This window comes from Glandiceps talaboti, chromosome 9 (assembly GCF_964340395.1).
Source record: "Glandiceps talaboti chromosome 9, keGlaTala1.1, whole genome shotgun sequence".
NCBI lineage: Eukaryota > Metazoa > Hemichordata > Enteropneusta > Spengelidae > Glandiceps > Glandiceps talaboti.
The window spans coordinates 8,278,439-8,298,388 of NC_135557.1; the positions used below are offsets into that span (position 1 = coordinate 8,278,439).

The 19,950-nt window shown below is 35.8% G+C and overlaps 1 protein-coding gene across 3 annotated transcripts; it reads left to right on the forward strand.

Annotated features, from left to right (window-relative positions):
• The first annotated feature begins 159 nt into the window (after positions 1 to 159).
• LOC144440193 (GA-binding protein alpha chain-like) lies at positions 160 to 15,159 on the forward strand. 3 transcript variants are annotated; one of them, XM_078129489.1, is made up of 11 exons: positions 160 to 255; positions 2,346 to 2,423; positions 3,349 to 3,508; positions 4,469 to 4,553; positions 5,684 to 5,770; positions 6,614 to 6,751; positions 7,132 to 7,335; positions 8,010 to 8,057; positions 8,557 to 8,598; positions 8,964 to 9,086; positions 10,220 to 15,159. In XM_078129489.1, the coding sequence occupies exons 2-11, from the start codon at positions 2,347 to 2,349 to the stop codon at positions 10,591 to 10,593; spliced, it is 1,338 nt and encodes a 445-aa protein (XP_077985615.1). In that variant the 5' UTR covers positions 160 to 255; position 2,346; the 3' UTR covers positions 10,594 to 15,159. The 3 variants fall into 3 exon arrangements, with proteins under 3 accessions (XP_077985615.1, XP_077985616.1, XP_077985614.1); XM_078129490.1 differs by having other exon boundaries at positions 173 to 255; positions 5,666 to 5,770; XM_078129488.1 differs by having other exon boundaries at positions 174 to 260; positions 5,666 to 5,770.
• The last annotated feature ends 4,791 nt before the right edge of the window (positions 15,160 to 19,950 follow it).

Genomic DNA, 19,950 nt, shown 5'->3' on the forward strand with positions numbered 1-19,950 from the left:
ATCTCTATAAATTGGGTTGTAATAATTCATAAAATGTGTTCGTTAAAAATCCCATTTTGCATCTTCAAATGCCTAAAGTATTAATATTTTCTCGTTAATTAGGTTCAGTATTTCAAATTCTCCCAACACACCATCCGGTCACGTGACTTTTGCCATTTCCTTCGCGTCAGTACTATTTCCTGTTTTGGTGTCGATTCCCTTCGAAATCGGCGAATATTTTTTCACAGGAAGGCTAAAAACAGTAAAAAGGAGTAGGTAAGGTAATACTACGTTGTTTAGTTGTGTTTCCTTTGTCAACTGGCAGAGTTTCATCGATAAAATCGCAATTTTTCTGTCGTGATCACACTTCTGTCAAATGCACGCCTTTCTAACATGCCGTCTGGCATGTACATTTGTTGTTCTTCCTGTCTGAGGGCCATAAGTGTTGCACATGCGATCTTCATTCAGGACTTCACTGTTCTGCCAGTGGTTGGTTGGCATTTTGCGACCGTCCTTTGTCTGGCATATGTTAGATTATGTCGCATTTATTCAGAGAAACCAAGTCCATGTTTCGCATTTTGACTCGATCGATTTGTGAAAACAGAAATCCAGTATGGTCGGAATGGCGACATCGATGGATCAATCCGGATGTTGTTTTCATACACTTTTTCATTTAGTTATCACTAATGTTTCTCAGAGATGAGGATGTGAATATATTCAAATTGTATTATTTTTTTTTAAAAACCCGATAGATTTTCATGGGAATCAGAAAAGAAGCTGTACATATAATCACTATATATAAATACTTGTGGTTGCATTGAATCATGGCGGTACAAATGTACTTCCATAATGGTTGAAAGTACAGGAAATCATTGTGACAGTGACACATTATCTGAACGTGTGGGTATAACCATAGAATTACAACCTATTCATAGATCTATGGTATAGTTCAGTTAAATATAAAGTGAGGGACTGTTAAAAAAAAATTGCATACTAGCATAGAATGCAGAACCCATAGTCTAGATACGGTATGACCGTATACTATACTATACGGTATAGGTACTAGAGTCTAAGACTACATGTACATCACCCAGCCCAGTGAGGTAAAATGAACAGAATAATATGCTGTTCGAGTCATGTGCATTATAATGTACATACATGCATGGTGTGTTTGATTTTAATTTGTTTGTATTTGGACCATTACAATTCCCATGAAAGGTTAACTTTAAATTAATGTTGGATCAACTTAATCAGGATGGCAGGTGTTCATATCGCAGACTAATTAGGTAACTTATACATCAATCATGTATAAAATTGAGTTTTTAGCTCTGAGTCATTTTTTATGTGTGAGCACATTTGTATAACTGTTGTAACTACCACTGGTCCAGCTTTGATGTTCTTTGATAGTATTCGAAATTAGTGACAGTTGAGTTTGAAAAAATTAGAACACCAGCTAAAAGTACATTAAAACAAATATTGCAGAAAAAATGCGAGATACGTGATAAGAAATTATCACATCCTAGGGGTGTAGAGATGTTTTGCGACTGGTATATCAGTTGTGTGCCCCACAGTGTGCCTCTAATGATAGCCAAATTTTGTTGTTGTGAGTCAAAATGATAAAAAGTGACAATTTCTTGTGAGTCGCCACATAGTAAGAGATAGGTAAACACTAAATCTTGGTGCATCACTAGAAATTGTGTCTGTCAATGGTGCCTCAAATTGGCTTAGAGGGAACACTGGTGCCCTGTTGTCACATAGACCCTCCACCCAGTCTATGGTTGTCATAATCTCCAGTCTTGTGTTTTAAATCCTCTACCAAACCACATCCTCTGTCTGTATTATTCCATGAACATTTGTATCCTTTGAACCCTTGCCATCATTGTTTATAAACCACATAACCAAACCCTCTAAGAAAACAAATGTCCTAAAACAAACAATCATCCACACCTTTTTCCAAAGTAAAGTGACACCAGTGTGCCATGCCACAATGTGTTCCCCCTCCACTGTCTATAATTGCATGACTTACAAGTTACATGGCAAACATGATGTAGTCATCTGAATGTATTTGATACCCATGCTGTGTAGCCAAACTATGGGTCTTCATTTTTCGAAAGTACAGTCAATGATAAAATTGCTAAATCAAACTTGTACTTGTATGTACACATACTAAAGACACAATAAGTAGCAATAATTTGTTGTTTTTTTAATCATCATGTTGATTCTTGTATTTCTAGAGACTCAGATAGTATGGCATGTTAGGTGCCATCATGGATTGACCAACCTTTTTCACCATAGAGGGCGCACCACACAATGTACATGTTCAAGTTATAATCTAAGGATGACAGGTTTGTTTTATTGTTTCTTAGGATGAAGAGAGCTGGTGAACCTGAAATTGAAGATGAAGAAATTAAAAAACCTAAGGTTGAAGATGTTGCCATGGCAACGTAAGTATGAGGCAATTACCATTCCGTGAGTTGATATATACTGTACATGTGCATGTAGTATCTGCATGTGCAGGCAATATCACCATGCAGGCAATAGTCGAGGGGTGAACAAATCATTTTGTGAACTGGTGGTCCCCGGACCAGTGCCTTAAAAAATCCAGTGGTCCTGCTGAAAGAATTAGTGGTCCCAGGTCCCGCTAATGTGAAACATTAAATCTTACCTATGAATCTGTATATTCAGATGACTTTTTAACAGTTATTAACAGTAATATACTGGTCCGACGGACCAGACACAGTAACATTTGTGTGGTCCACCCCAAAAAATTGCAGAACCAGTGGATTTGTTCACCCCTATAGTCTATTTAAAGAAGGTTATGTGATCTGATTCTGACCAATGACAGCTTGTGTAAGAATAGTGATGTGTAATAATGGTTGTTCTTCCAGACAAGGAACACACACAGTGTGTGATACATTATTCAAAACTCAATACATTGCAAAAAGATGCAAAAAGTGTAAATAGTTTGTTATTGTACGTACAATAACAAACATTTTACACATTGTTTAATCTTTTGCAATTTATTGAGTTGCAAACATAGGCTTGGTATATGTTATTTCACATTATTTTTTCAAGTAGAAAAACATAGTGAAGCTGTTTTATCAAATAAAAATCCAAAATAAATGCCAAATTCTCATCCATATGCCCACTTTAATACATGTTACACACATTTTCAATTACACTTGCTTCCGCTAAACGGAAGAGTCAGGAAGGACAGGTTAAATTATCATGATGTTGCATACCCTTCTTTCTGTCCACACAACATTACAATATGTTTATAACACATTTTTGCAAGACACGGAGAACATCACAGTTGCTGTCCTAGCATGACATGATCACATGTGGTAATTTTTATGACTCCTTTTGCAGGACCCAGGAAAGCGTCACAGTCACTGTGCCAGCAGGACAGAATATCATTACACAAATGATGGACATTGCAGAACCACTGACAACACTGAAAAAATTACTGGAAGTCAGACTACAGTGTAGTCTGGATGAACACGAAGTGTTTCTACAAAATACAGCACAGGTAAAAGATTATCTGTGTATTGTGTGAAGTAAAGGGCCACAAGTTGAGGGTAAAGTTTCTTAGGCGTAATTGCATGATATTTAAAAGATAGTCGCAGTATTCTACTTTGCTAAAATCATCACTTGCAATCCACCGGACTCAAACCAAGTATTAATATATAGCTCATAGAAATGATACAATTTATTTTTATTTATACAACTTATTATAACTTTACACTGAGGAGTTCAGTCTCTTTGAAATATTTTGTTAGAAGTGTATGGCTTATGGTATAATTTATTGTATGTATAGAAATTTTGTTGAGGAACCCGTACTATGCAAATTGCAATCAAATTTTCTAATAATGCCAGACGAGACTTACATTGCTACCAACCCTAGATGGGGTGGGTGGTCGTAGTAAAACTTGCCTAGATTTAGATTGTGATTGAAGGTTCCCTGCAAAATAGACAGATGGGGTATTGAGATTCAGTACCGCACAACGTTATATTGGAATGGAGTCATGGTAGGTGAATGGTTAGTGTGGCTGACTTGAAATCTGCAGGTTCAAGCCCTGTCGCTGTAATATCTTTCTGAATGGCTAAAGTCATTGGTTTGAACCATGATTGTGCATCAATCAATCAACCCAGCTGTATAATTTGGGACCTATGGGAGAATAGAGGTTGCAATGTGAATGCTTTAATCCTATGCACCAATGAAGGCTGCAGTTGATTGTATGCTCCCCAGGTAGTTGAGGAAGTATAAAGGGCTGTTATACCACCGTTGATCCTTGCCAGGGTAATAATTGTGGGTACTTTGACCTCTCAGGAGAAAAGGCATGTTACAAATGTGCATTATCTATTATTATCTGGCCGATAGAACCCTGATAAATTTGCTTTGTGGACTACATTGTATACCAGTATTATAAACTCTTTATGAACACAGTGTGCCTATCAGGTTGTAAATGTGTTGTGTTTTCATTACCAGCTTGACCATACCAAAAGTTTATTAGAACAAGGCGTGAGTGCTGAGGGCGCTGTTCAGTTCAGTTGTCAAATCATCTCATCACAAGGTATGTGTACTGAAGATTTTATTGTAATAAGACAAATCATCTGTTGCTATATAAGTACCTGAGATGACTTGCACTGGTATGTACTCATACTAGTAGTATTACTACATATGTACCAGAGATCACTTACACTGGTATGTATGCATACTAGTAGTATTACTACACATGTACCAGAGATCACTTACACTGGTATGTACACATATACTAGTAGTATTACTACATATGTACCAGAGATTACTTGCACTGGTATGTACACATACTAGTAGTACCGGTATTACTACATGTACATACATTTATGTAACATAGATTACTTGCACTGGTGTGTACATACTAGTGGTATTCGCACTGCAGTGCAATACTGAAAATGTGAGTGCATACCTGCGTGCAGCGCAAAGGAGGACTTAATTTTTCATTTTACATGAAAACGTGTGATCACAATGTAATTTGATAATGAGATTTCACATAATAATGGAATTGTTGTGTCAGATAACCATATGTAATAATAAGATAAGTTTTAACCATATGCTGTGTTGATGCCCTGAATGTGGTTACTTAGGAGGGTATTTGCAGTCTTGCTTGCAATGTTTTCTGCTGCACAATGCTCATCATCATGAAAGTACGACCACAGAGAACACTGCAAGCATTCATGCAAATACCCCAAGTATGCCACACTTGCATCTGTGTATCATGCGTTTCTGTCATATACTGTAAAAGATATCTGGTGTAAAACTTCGGTGATATTGCAGAAAGGGCTATGATATTTTGAAGCAATATTTTTCAATTGAATAAACAATTGAAAAGATCAAATGAAATAAAATCCTGACCTAGCTACCCTATTTTCTGAGGCCATGTTATCGGAAACTTAGAATTATTATTATTATTTTTGCCTTGTGTATTGAGCATGTCTTTTTAGCATAGCATGTTAATAATTTACATCCAATGTACATATAATCTAAAAGTGATTTTACATCATACTTTTAATTGTGGCATTGTTTGTAATAATGTGCATGTATTTATTAAGGAGGTCCGCTACTTATGTTGTATCCATGGAAACCAAATATGTATAGAGTATAAATGCAATGAATTAGTTAAGAGGAATTTTACATATATCATAGTTGGTGATTTTCACACAGGTGTAAAACCACGTGTCAACATAGTGGACATCGTCAAACCAATAGTAGAACCAATAGAAGTTACCGTGGATACCACACCACAGCAAGGTAGGTTAACATTGTATGTTTGTCATTCTCAGTACACGGTCGTACTTACATGTATACCGTATAAGTTACCACCTTAAACAAAAAATACTAAAACTATACTGGGAAAAATATTGAATGTTCTTTATTGTCAGTCAGTCTTTTCCGTTTAAATGCCATTTGTTTGAAACACTGTTAACAGTGAGAACTGTTGACATCCTTCACTTTGAGTGGCAGTAACACAAGTATGTTACTTACTAACTTAGCTTGTGTATCAGAAGCAAGTACAAGCTAAGATAACATCATCACACAATGCTTCAATTGCATTAAACTACTGCTGTCTGTACTAAGAACGGAATGTCATGCTAAAGAAAGCCATTTGACTATACAGTGGAGCGAGAGAACATAGAAAACGAGCCAACATGTGTAGTGTCTAGATGTGTAGTGCATTGATATTATAGCATTTGAAATTATATGTGAATGAATGCACGATTGATCCATGTGAATGTTTGCAGCCACACTTTCATGAACGTTTGTATGACCACAGAGAATGCCACACGTAGACTGTCGACAGTTGCTCGCGCCTTTTTTTCCTACGTTTTATCTAAACTCTGATCCGGCGCTACATTAGTATAATTGCAAACTGATATCTTCGGCCCTCGATATCAGTTTGCGATTAGACTAGTGTTGCGCCGGATCGGAGTTTAGATAAAACGTAGGGGAAAAAAGACGTGAGCGACTGTCGACAGTCTATGCCACACGCACTCATGCACATTGCACACGTGTCATGGGGCTCAGTCATTATTTGTTGCTATACATGTACATATACATACACTTTATCAATGTCTGTTTTATTTTCCTTTGCAGTAGAAACCACACAAACAGTTGAAGCTGAAACAATCACAGATAAGGCAGTGCCATTGTCAGAAGAAAGTGATCATGTGACCAGGTGGATAGTTTGTAATAACTACAGACTAGAACAAGAAAAACTGGGAATCCCAATTGGTAAGTTATGTCATCTCAATGCACACCAAATCTATAGAGCAATGATGAAATACAACTGTGGTAATCAAGGTTTTGGTTTACTAAGACAGAGACAAACTAAAACTATTGTTGATCAATGTGATAGATTACACAAGTGGGTGATAGTGGTTCTTCTGTTGTGCATATCTAATCACCCTGTGATCAAGATAGTGTAAGCATTGGAAGTCCCTAAACAGTGCACTGCCAGTTTAGGGAACTAGCTTTCAGAGACGCCTCCCTACTGACAAAATAATTAGACAAATGTCCATTCAGTAGCTTGTCACTATTGTATCAGCATATTTTGCCAATAGTTTTAGTTTGTGTCTATCTTAAATTAAATATACTTGACTTTTTGTACACAGACCCCACAGAATGGACAACAGAACACACTATTCATTGGTTGAATTGGGCTAGTAAAGAATTCAGTACAGGTCTTACAGACGATGCAGAAACACTTAAACTTCCTGGCAAACAACTTTGTGAGATGCCCAGAGAAGAATTTGTTAAGAAATTACCACGACCAGGAGGAGATATCTTTTGGACACATTTAGAACTTCTTAGAAAATGTAAGTAGCCTAAGTACACATAAAAAATATTTGCATTTCACAGATCAAATCCATCTATCAACCTACCTACTAGCTATATTTATCTATCTATCTATCTATCTATATCTATCTATCTAAACTCTATCTATCTATCTCTCTATCTATATATCTATCTATCTATATATCTATCTATCTATCTATATCTATCTATCTAAACTCTATCTATATATCTATCTATATATCTATCTAACTATCTATCTATCTATCTAAACTCTACATGTAGCTATATTTTATCTATCAATTTATGTATCTAGCTATCTATCTATCTATCTGTCTATCTATCTATCTATCTAGACTATCTATCTATCTATCTAAACTCTACATTTAGCTATATTTTATCTATCAATTTATGTATCTAGCTATCTGTCTATCTATCTATCTACCTATCTATCGATCTCTATCTAAACTCTATCTATGCTCTGTCTCTATCTACCTATTTATCTATCTATCTATACTCTATCTATACTGTCTATCTATCTGTCTATCTACATTGTATCTACCTTCCTACCTTGCCTATTGTTTTATTCATTTATTTATTTATTTTCTCTTTGGGGGTTTTATTTTTGCCTTCCCTATAATGACCTATGATTCTTGACTATCTCATGTATAATAATATTCACCATTTATTTCTGCAGCAACACAGACTGCATCAGTGTCAGTTGATGGTGGAGTAGGAGCAGAAGGTAGGCGATCAAACTGTCTTCAGATAATTTATGCAAATTATAAATATAAAATACTGTCAATATGTTATCAAATTCCAAGTTGGATGTTGTCTGTACACTATGATCCAAGAGGCTGTAATGAAATCAACTAGGTAACCGAGGAAGAGATTGAGAAATACATTGTGCAACCATTGCAAATATGCCTAGCAACAAGACCATGCCCATAGCAACAGCCAAAGTGTGGCATATATTGCAAAGATAACGAGGGATTAATAGACAAATGAATAAAAATTAAAACAATGTATGTAAATGTGCCTAGCAACAAGACCACGCCCATAGCAACAAGACCATGATAGAAATGTACAACAAAAGTTAGACCCCATAAACTCACCTTGTGTCCCTTTAAGTGAGTAATTTTACAGGAGCTTAGCCTTCCCTTGATTAATCATTGGTAGGTGTGCAAGTTTATAACTTTTGGACTAAGATTTTGCTGACATTTAATCACTGTTTGTGTTTGTAGAAGCAGTAGGAGCAACCACAAGTGTGGACACAATGACGGAAGGTATGGTCATCTATACTAGTATTATTAACAGTGATCTCACAAGTACTGACAACTCATTAATATTCATTCATGAATATTCATTATAAATTTTAGTCTCATTCGGGAGGAGTCTCTGAAAACGAGTTTAAGAGTTCCATGAAATTGCAGTGCTGTTTTGGGACTTCCAATGTTTACACTATGTTGACCACAGGGTGATTAGAATTGTACAACAGAGGAAACGCTATCACCCACTTGTGTAATCTATCATATTGAAGAACAGTAGATTTGGTTTGGGTCTATCTTGAACTGAAGGCTGGATTACAACCTGTGTCGTATATGCCATTTCAATAATCTGTATTTACATTGTTTTGCTCTTTTTGTTGTAGTTGTAGCAAGTAAATTGATAGCACCTGCAGTGAAGACAATAGTATTACAGCCTCCTAACGCTAAAGTGAACAGATCTCCTAGTATAACAGGACAGGAAAGGACGTCACCAGGCAACAGAACAGGTCAGTCTTGTAATAATTACAGAGTCAGGTATGGCTTTTGCAGATTAAGAATGTACAGTGCTAGGGTCTGACTGTGGGAGAGACTTTAAACCATATTTCCAAGGTCCCTAAAACCTACATTTAGTCCATAAATGTTTTATCATATACCCAGTATCTCTTCCTAAGTACCGTTAATTCAATGGAGAGCACAGGAACTCATATAATCATTTTCCGTACCACACCCTGGTACAATTTGCACAAATATGGTAAGTGGCCCGCTGGCTGATATTCATTTGCTCAGTGTGTCAGTTTTTATTTTTTTCACAACGGTATCTTTATGATCATAAAATAATGACTATCAATTTATGTTGATATATGATTTAAAACATTTTTTGAAACTAGTTGATTAAATACAATGACTTAATCATAATAATCATACACCCTGCACATTATTGAATCACATGTGGGTAAACATATTTGTGTAGCAGTAAACATAGTATGTTCCAATATATCCAATTAAATTGGTTTTGGGGTCCACATCCAAAAAATCCTCCTTCCCAATGAATCATGATTAATAAAATAGATCTCTAAATTGTCATACTAGTATACAATGTCTAATTCTCGCTACCTGCAATACAGTTCTACACATCACTGTGGAGTCAAATGGAACGAAGTCGCGCAACAACGCGTTCTAATGTCGACAACTACACTTCCGGTTGGCTATGCTAATACACAGGAATGTTTCTTTCCCATTTTCAGTTGTAGACATCTCTTGTAATTTTGCTCTGGAAAGATACTGTACATATTTAAATTTCCCACCTCCATAATTATATGAGCTTAAAACTTGCGTTTATCTTATTTGTTACAAATTAAACTGTTTAGAAGAAACATTCACGTGTATTGACATAGGCGACCAGAAGTGTAGGTGTCGACAAATGCAAGCGCGGTCGCGAGACTGCGTTCCATTTGACTCCTTAGCGATGCATAGAATTGTATTGCAGATAGCGAGAATTATTGGTATTTTAACAATTTTAAGTGAATATATTGCCAGTTGTCTGATCTCCAAAATAATATCACCATTACAGTTAGTGCAGCTTTACGGACCTTGATATTCAGTTTTCTTTTATCAACTCTAATATTTTTTTCTGTTTCAGGTAACAATGGTCAGATTCAACTTTGGCAATTCTTACTGGAATTATTGACAGACAAAGATTCCAGGGATTGTATATCGTGGGTCGGAGATAACGGAGAATTTAAACTTAACAATCCAGAACTTGTGGCTCAGAAATGGGGTGCAAGGAAGAACAAACCCACAATGAATTATGAGAAACTTAGCCGTGCCTTAAGATACTATTACGATGGAGATATGATTGCCAAGGTCCATGGGAAGCGATTTGTGTACAAGTTTGTGTGTGATCTTCGAAGCCTTATGGGATATAATGCTGCAGAACTTAATAAACTAGTGACAGAGTGTGCTCAAAAACAACAGCAAGAGGCTGTGTTGAACAGGATCAAATCTGGTAAATAAGCAAGGGAAAATTATTTGATTGATGTCAGTGAATGGACAAGAATTTCAAGAAACGAACATTCGTCAAGATACAATGAATAACTTGAACAATGTCAACAAACAAACAAGTCCTGGGAGTAACCAGATCACTATCAACAAGTAAACAAGACCTAACGCAATCACTGTCAATGAATGGACAAGACAGTCACATGGTGAATAAGTTGAAGTCATTTCTCAAGTAAACAAAACCACTATTTCAACAAAGAAGCCCTTCTCTGTGTATTCATACAGCAATGAGTAAATAAAATACATAACTTGTCCCCGATACATTTATCAAGATCAAAGCCAGCAAATAGACAAGACACAGATGGTGAATAACTTGAGATGAAAATCAATGAAAGGACAAGACACAGTGAATAACTTGAAGTCACTTCTCAAAGTGATCAATGTCACTAAATCCACAGAGAAGCCATTCTCGAACTATTCATCATGGGTAAATTAAGAACAAATTTTGTCCCTGAAAGGAAAAGTCAAGCCAGGCACATTTCTGCTGTTAGTTTACTATTATCAACTGAATATGATTTTGCAGGAAACCCTTGGAGGAAATCTCCAAATGGCTGTACACCTGTCAAGTGCAGTAGGGCCTTTTCACAAGATTTCAAAGTTGAATAACTTACCAAGATACTATTTATTACCCAATATCACATGTAAGTTTGATAGCAGTAATCAATACAAGTGCAGGGGTGAACAAATCATTTTGTGAACTGGTGGTCCCCGGACAAGTGCCTTAAAAAATCCAGTGGTCCTGCTGAAAGAATTAGTGGTCCAACATAGTTATTAACAGTAAGGTATTGGTCCAACGGACCAGACAAGGTAAAATTTGTGTGGTCCGCCCAAAAAAAATCACTAGTCCCGGACTCAGGACCAGTGGATTTGTTCACCCCTGAAGTATACTAAAGACAGAAATAAGTCCGTCTGGACTTTTGCTTTAAGTTGATAGCAGTAATCAGTACAAGTGTACTAAAGGCAGAAATAAGTCTCACTGGACTTTTGCTTTAAGTTGATAGCAGTAATCAATACAAGTGTACTAACGGTAGGAATAAGTCTGACTGGACTTGACTTTTAAACAAACAAGCCACAGTCAACTGGTCATCAACAGATAGTAAGAGTATGAATTGTTTTTATAATGCATAATAACTACTCTGTGAAAGTTTGATGTGAATTCATGAACCCTGTTATTACATTTGTATGGAATATACTGTTATCAATGGGATCAAAGCTGACAAGTACACTGCTACATGTAGACATCAACTGAAAGCAAGTTTATAAGTGAATAATACAGGCAATGCCACTGACATTGAAAGTTCTATTAAAATCATTCCAATTTTTCTACCAGAATAGAAGTTAGAATATTAAAATTTTTAGAATAACTTGTACTTACTGAATTAAGTAAATTAGAAATTGCCTTGTGATATTTTCGCAAGCTATGTCATTGAAGTCAGTGCCCGATGTTTCTTGTTTTGGAAAGTTTTTTTTTGTTTTTTTGTTTTTGTTTTTGTTTTCATTTTCTAAATTCTAGTTTTTTTTTTGATTGTCAGAAGTAGAAATTTCTTTTGAAACATAGCGTAAGTTAATCAGAAAACCCGTTGCCGTTGTTGGATGGTGTTGACAATGTTGTCTTAATAGTCAGGATGCCAACTTGGTATCAAATCATCTCTAACCTGTCTGGCTAAATGAGAAATGAAGTCAAAGTAGTTCATGTAAATGAGTAATGAGGAAACCCCAATTGTTAGAATGATGTAAACAGTGTATAAATCAATCAATCAGTGAATTTATGAAGCGCCAGTTTCCACTACAATGTACATGTGTAGAGTTCAGAGGCATTGCACAGTTAGAATGCTCTGGAGAACAGATATGTTTTTAAGTTCTTTTTGAAGGAGTTAGCTGTTGGTTTTGGCCTCTACATGTACACAACACCTGAAGTGTAATAATTTACATCTAATTTACATCTAATTATGTAAGTTAAGCATGCAGTAACAGCTTTTAAGGGTGTAGCTAAAAGTAAAACAATTCATATATAAATTTAGGACAGACGGTTTAGTGAGTTGGCAAATTAACAATTCATGATATGGCCAGCATATATTGAGAGAGAGACAACTCTGTCGAGATCGTCCAACAACAGTAAGGATTCTAGACTGGAAACATTGTAGAGTACACTTTATCCACTATGTCAACTTTGTTTTCATTAGATTTGTGTTAGAATGAACGGATATCTTGCATTGCCATATTTATAACGATTTATCAAGTATCTCGGATTTTGTTAGATGTTATTTTAACTTTTACAAGAATTTATCCTATTCCATTTAAGATTTTGTACCAAACCCAGCCGCAAGAGGGTGCTATAAATTGCCACGTCCTTGCACATGCTTAGGGACAATCACATAATGTTACACAACAAGCTCAATAAACCATATTTGCTGATTTAGTGCGACAGGGTCTGATGTCAGTACAATTGCTGAACTTCATTTTCACACTTCTAGCCAAATTTTTAACACTTTCAAGCCTTTGACAATAACAGTTCTGTATTTACTAACTGAACTGCCCTCTAAGTCAACTTAACATGCCGCTGATGAATACAATTTCTAGTGATGCACCAACATTTGGTGTTTCCCTATCTCTTACTATGTGGTGACTCAAAAGAAATGTCAGTTTTTATCAGTTTGACTCAACAACAACAAAATTTGGCTATCATTAGAGGGAACAATGTAATATTGCCAGTAATATTTGAATGTGTTTTATACCATCATGTTTTTTACATTGCATCAATTGTAGTGGTGTGACTGCTACAATTTTCATCATATATAAACGTATGACGTCCCACTTGTGAATGTTCAATTGGAGGGGAACGGGTCCTTCGTTTGTTTATTGAGCTTGTGTGACATTATTTGGTCATCCCTAAGCTAAAGTTTGATACTTTTGAAGTAACTGTAACTGGTATTGTCATAGGTGCATTTACAAGTCTTTGAAAAGCCTAAAAATATTTTTCCTGCATGTCTGTGTGACACAAATCATCTCCAGTGAGATACTTTAAATAAATGTGCGGTTTTTTTGGGTAGTTATACAGTAGAACTTTGAAAGGTGGTCGGTTGGCTCTTCAAAAGCATAGTTGGTGTCATATCATTCATTTTTGCTAAATACAATTTGGAACGTGATCGTGAAGCGTCAACTGACCATTTTTCTAGTGCACCTCATACCAGTCAAAAGAGCCACACATTTCTCTCTCATTTTAAGAAACAAACACGGTTGTCACAAAAATGAAAAATGTTTCCAACGGGGATTCTGACAGTTCTCGGTTCACTTCTACCCAAGGACAATACTGTGCCACTTGAGGGCGCTATATTGCCATGACCTAAAGTTCCTAACATTTCGCTTTGTCTCAATATTTTTGTAATTGCCCATTGAGGGCGCTCATCATAATATCGTTGATCAGATCGCTCTCATGTCTTTACCAAGTGTGTCACAAATCGAACTCTTCACAAATATTTATTTATTATCAATGGAAATTTAAAGCGCTATAAAAAAAATCCACTTTCAATACCACCGCTACTATATAATTACCAAGTTTATATCTTATCTTTATTTTATTTTATTTTTTTGTCAACAAGTCATGATAAAGAAAATACAAACTTTATATTTGTTACATACCTTCACAAAAAGTCTTGTATTATACCCAATTATCATAAATTTAAAAGTCAAAACAGATTTTTATGTGTGTTTCAGTTTAGTGCATGACTACTTCTGCATATTCAAAAGCTGTGTTTATTGTAATGTATATATTTCTATTCACTAAAAAAATTATACTTGGTGTTGTATTGCAATGTCCTTTCGAATATTCAAATATCCAAATAGCTTTTTAGAGGCCCACTGCTTCAGAAATTAAGTGTGGTGAAGTTTATTTCATTTCAGCTCTTGATTTCTGAAGTAATGATAACACAGACAAACAGACCGACAGGTTAGACATCGGCAAACCAACACAGACCGACAGATAGATATTGATAAACCAACACCTCCCCTAATCTGTAAGGTTCGCTGTGATGGGCCTCCTCATGAGCCCAATCCCTCACTGATGTCGATTGGGGTTGGGGGGGGGGGTGTTGTTGAAACATTGTATCTTAAGATCTACACTTCCCCCAGTATAGTAATTTTATGAAACCATACTGTTGAATACTTCCCCACAGTACTATGCATCTGTATTGTGTATTCATACAGAGTATAAAGTGCATATAAAGTAAACGTGTGCTGATTTAAACAGCGTATACCAATTTATATTTTTTACTTGCAATTCACAAAAATACAACCATGCATTATTCAATTCATGCCATAAAGTTTTCCAGATAACGTCATAGCTCTAAGTTCTAACTTTGTAGATGTGGACCAATGTTATGACTTTAAATGTGTATTTTTTTTTTTTGACACTAGAAACCTGAGAGATAGATAGATTCGTTTGATATATCTGAGCAATACTCATGATAATATAAAGCAGTGTGGGCTATTTTTTATAAACCGCAAGTATGTACAACTGTGAAATGAATTGTCTTGACTTTAATTGTATGAAATGATCTAAGGAAAGACTTAATGCAAAGATGAAATTTGGTGATTAGGTCTAAAAAATAATTGTTTGATTCCTATTACCCTCAATTTTAGAATAGGTGGGTATACATACTACTAGGTAGATGTTTTTTTCATATGTGAGTGTCTCGTTCAGGTAGTTATGTTTTCTGTTGTTTTCCAAATGGTCTCTGTGTTATTGGTTTCTTCCCATCAGATGTACAGCCATTACAAATTGGAAGAACAGTTTTATGTTGTCTTTTTAAGTGTATGCCAGTTTCTGCATTCACTATTTGTTGAGGGACTTCACAATTTTTTTGCGATTTCATTTTTTTTCTTCTAAATACATAAAAAAGAGTTTAGGGTTGGCAGTGAAAAACTAGGTGTGGTTGGGTAACCGGAACCAAACAACTTTTTTTTAGGCCTTACAAGGTTGTAATATCATAGAACTATCAAATCATTTTCATGCTTAATCACAAAATGAGGAGTACGTGTAGAGGTACATAATGCGATAACGTTTTGACACATTTCACACACCTCAAAACCATTCACATAGACCCGAGTTGTTGTGACATAGAAAAACCAGGGTATATAATCCATATTTTTTGTTCAAAGACAATAACTTGACTTGGGTATTTTCAAATGGAAATTCATCTGTGTTGGTAAACCATAGCATTGAATTTGTGTAGTGCCCGGATGTAGATACTGTGTCAATCTGTTGATAACGACTGAAGTGTGCAGTCGAAAATTTCAAGTAAAAATTTTCACAAAGTTGTGTTTGGATCAAAAAGTTAAATTCAATACTTTAACTTGAGTGTGGTATACATACCGGTATAATGCATGTGTTTTGTACACCAACAGTACTTGTACAGATCAATTACTGAGACACTAATTATGTCTTGGCATGAAACTTTCTCATTCCTGATTTGCCATCAACAGACAAAGTCATCACTTTTTATTCCATGGTTGTATGCTTGCTATACAGTAATTTCACCCCAAGACACCATCACACGATTAAATCAAGTTACCATAGCGATATTAAATTTATAATAAATCCAATGCCAAGAAATGGAATAGACCACAATTGAAATGATTGACAACTGAGCAACTGCTCGGATTCTTTTTATAATGAAATGTTGGCTTATCATTGAATGTATCAATATTTATTTGTATTTTGATCATTAAAGTAATGTTATCTTGTGACTTCCTTTGTGTCATGAAGTTTATCAGAGTTTGTGACGTTTTGTAACTTTCTCTGTGTTATCAAGTTCATCATGTTTGTGACATCTTGTGACTCGCTGTTATCAAGTTTATCAGAGTGTGTGACATCTTGTGACTTTCCCTTTGTCATCAAATTTATCATAGTTTATCTCTTGAGTTTTATTGAAAGTATGATCTAATACAGGTAATAGGTGTGTGTTTGCTATTGTTAGTCCCCGCGGACGAAGTCTGGAACGGGGACTTATGGATTGGGTTCCGTCTGTCCGTCCGTGCGTCCGTCCGCAGCCGTTTCTTGGAGATGCCAGTACCGATTTTTTTCAAACTTGGTACAGGGGCAACATGCTATGGCATACATATGCACGTCAATTTGTTTTATGATACGATCCAATATGGCCGCCTAGCAGCCATTTTGTTTGCGCATTTTCCCTGTCTAAAGCCATAACTCAGACATGCTCACACAGATCTCATTCAGAGTTGGCATTAGGACAGTGTTCTATGGCATATATGTGCATATTCATTGTTGTCATGATACGATCCAATATGGCCGCCTGGCAGCCATTTTGTTTGTGAATTTTCGTGTCCAAAGCCATAACTTAGACATGCTTGAACAGATCTCATTCAAAGTTCGTACTAGGACAGTGTTCTATGACATACATGTGCATATCCATTTTCATTGTGATACGATCCAATATGGCTGCCTGGCAGCCATTTTGTTTGCAAATTTTCCATGTCCAAAGCCATAACTCAGACATGCTTGAACAGATCTCATTCAAAGTTGGTATTAGGACAGTGTTCTATGACATACATGTACATATCTATTTTCATTGTGATACGATCCAATATGGCTGCCTGGCAGCCATTTTGTTTGCAAATTTTCCATGTCCAAAGCCATAACTCAGACATGCTTGAACAGATCTCATTCGAAGTTGGTATTAGGACAGTGTTCTATGACATACATGTGCATATCCATTTTCGTCATGATACGATCCAATATGGCTGCCTGGCAGCCATTTTGTTTGAGAATTTTCCATGTCCAAAGCCATAATTCAGACATGCTTGAACAGATCTCATTCAGAGTTGGTATTAGGACAGTGTTCTATGACATACATTTGCATATCCATTTTCATATTGATATGATCCCCCATACCCGACCAATCCTTTATTGTTGTAGGCATGTTCCATGTCCGACAAGCAGACACAACATATCTAAGTCTGTTTGATTTAGGTTCACAAGTGTTGTTGCGTGATCAGAGTAGTGCTAATTCCTTTAAACCCAATCATAGCGGGGACTATGTCATTCTCAATGGCTTGTTGAATTGTGTATTACCAGAGTGACCCGACATTCTTGCAAACCATAGCTGCTGTTATTTCTTCTGCGACACTGCAAAATAATGTGAGTGTTACAATGTAACATTCTGTCTGTACCAAATAGACCATGTCTGTGAGTGTTACATTGTAACATCCTGTCTGTACCAAATAAACCATGTCTGTGTGTGTGTTACATTGTAACATTCTGTCTGTACCAAATACAACATGTCTGTGAGTGTTACATTGTAACATTCTGTCTGTACCAAATACAACATGTCTGTGAGTGTTACATTGTAACATCCTGTCTGTACCAAATAAACCATGTCTGTGTGTGTGTGTTACATTGTAACATTCTGTCTGTACCAAATAAAACGTGTCTGTGAGTGTTACATTGTAACATTCTGTCTGTACCAAATAAACCATGTCTGTGAGTGTTACATTGTAACATCCTGTCTGTACCAAATAAACCATGTCTGTGTGTGTGTGTTACATTGTAACATTCTGTCTGTACCAAACCATGTCTGTGAGCGTTACATTGTAACATTCTGTCTGTACCAAATAAACCATGTCTGTGAGCGTTACATTGTAACATTCTGTCTGTACCAAGTAAAACATGTCTGTGAGTGTTACATTGTAACATTGTATCTGTACCAAATAAACCATGTCTGTGAATGTTACATTGTAACATTCTGTCTGTACCAAATAAACCATGTCTGTGAGTGTTACATTGTAACATTCTGTCTGTACCAAGTAAAACATGTCTGTGAGTGTTACATTGTAACATTCTGTCTGTACCAAATAAACCAAGTCTGTGAGTGTTACATTGTAACATTCTGTCTGTACCTAATACAACTATCACTGATACATATTACACACTGAAGCGAAAGTGTCAAAGGGGAAAATGACAAACATCAAGATTATGCATGATGTCTGAGGAGTGTAAACATTTAGTATAGAATAATTATTCCATTTATGACAAGATGACAAATTTTACATTTCCTTTAGATTGCATGTCAAGAACCATACCATCATTATACCGGTAGACGGTGTAGTAGCATACAAGATTTTATTGAATTCAAGTATAAAAGTTAACTAATATAAAGATACATTTTTTTTATAATTAAAAAAGCCCAGATGTCATCCAATTTATATGACTGTGCAGGATACCATACCATGGTACAAAAAAACCTAGCCAATAACTAGAGGATCCCATACCATGGTACAAAAAAACCTAGCCAATAAGTAGAGGACAGCTGAAACAAAACTTTGTTTTTGAGCAGAATTTACATGATTTTATGAGAGACATCCCCCCCCCCCCCCCCCCCCCCCCATGTGAACAGAGACATCAGTGGAATAAGCCAAATGCAATGTTGTAGTCAACATTTCGTGATCACAATGCAATGTTTAGTCGGAAAGATCAGCTTGCTTATTCATACAGTCGCTACCCATTGGTTGAGAATAATTATGATATTAATTGAAAGCATGGACTGGATCTTTATGGTTACATGATGTTTATCAACAAATAAAAAGCACATCAACGAGATGTGTGTATTGAACCTTTAATATCTTGCAGCCTAAAAGTCATAAATGTTGGAGTTGTAGCTAGTGCAGCTTTAAATGCGACAGGAAAGTGGCACACCAAAGATGATAACTCTTCAACCATGTGTTATGTGTTATGAATCATGTGTTATGTGTTATGAATCATGTGTTATGTGTTATGAATCATGTGTTATGTACCCTGCATCATGTGTTATGTGTTAACCATGTGTTATGTGTTATGAACAATGTGTTATGTACCCTGCATCATGTGTTATGTGTTAACCATGTGTTATGTGTTATGAACCATGTGTTATGAACCATGTATTGTGTTATGAACCATGTGTTATGTGTTATGAGTTATGAGTTATGTTATGAATCATGCATTGTGTGTTATGAATCATGTGTTATGTGTTATGAACCATGTGTTATGTGTTACAAACCATGTGTTGTGTGTTGTGAATCATGTGTTATGTGTTGTGAACCATGTGTTATGTATTATGAATCATATGTTGTGTTTTGAACCATGTGTTATGTGTTATGAACCCATGTATTATGTGCTATGAACAATGTGTTATGCGTCATCAACCATGTGTTATGAACCCTGCATATTATGGTAAAAGTAGTCTATAATATTCACTGACTAATTGAATATAACTGATTATTAATTTTAAAAAACCATGGAAACCTTTCATATACTGTTCC

Excerpts from the sequence above, each read along its gene's own strand:
- LOC144440193 (XM_078129490.1), top strand. The coding sequence starts at position 2,347 with ATGAAGAGAGCTGGTGAACCTGAAATTGAAGATGAAGAAATTAAAAAA. Across the intron at positions 7,336-8,009 it reads TTTAGAACTTCTTAGAAAAT|CAACACAGACTGCATCAGTG; the intron begins GTAAGTAGCCTA and ends TTATTTCTGCAG. Across the intron at positions 8,058-8,556 it reads TGGTGGAGTAGGAGCAGAAG|AAGCAGTAGGAGCAACCACA; the intron begins GTAGGCGATCAA and ends TTGTGTTTGTAG.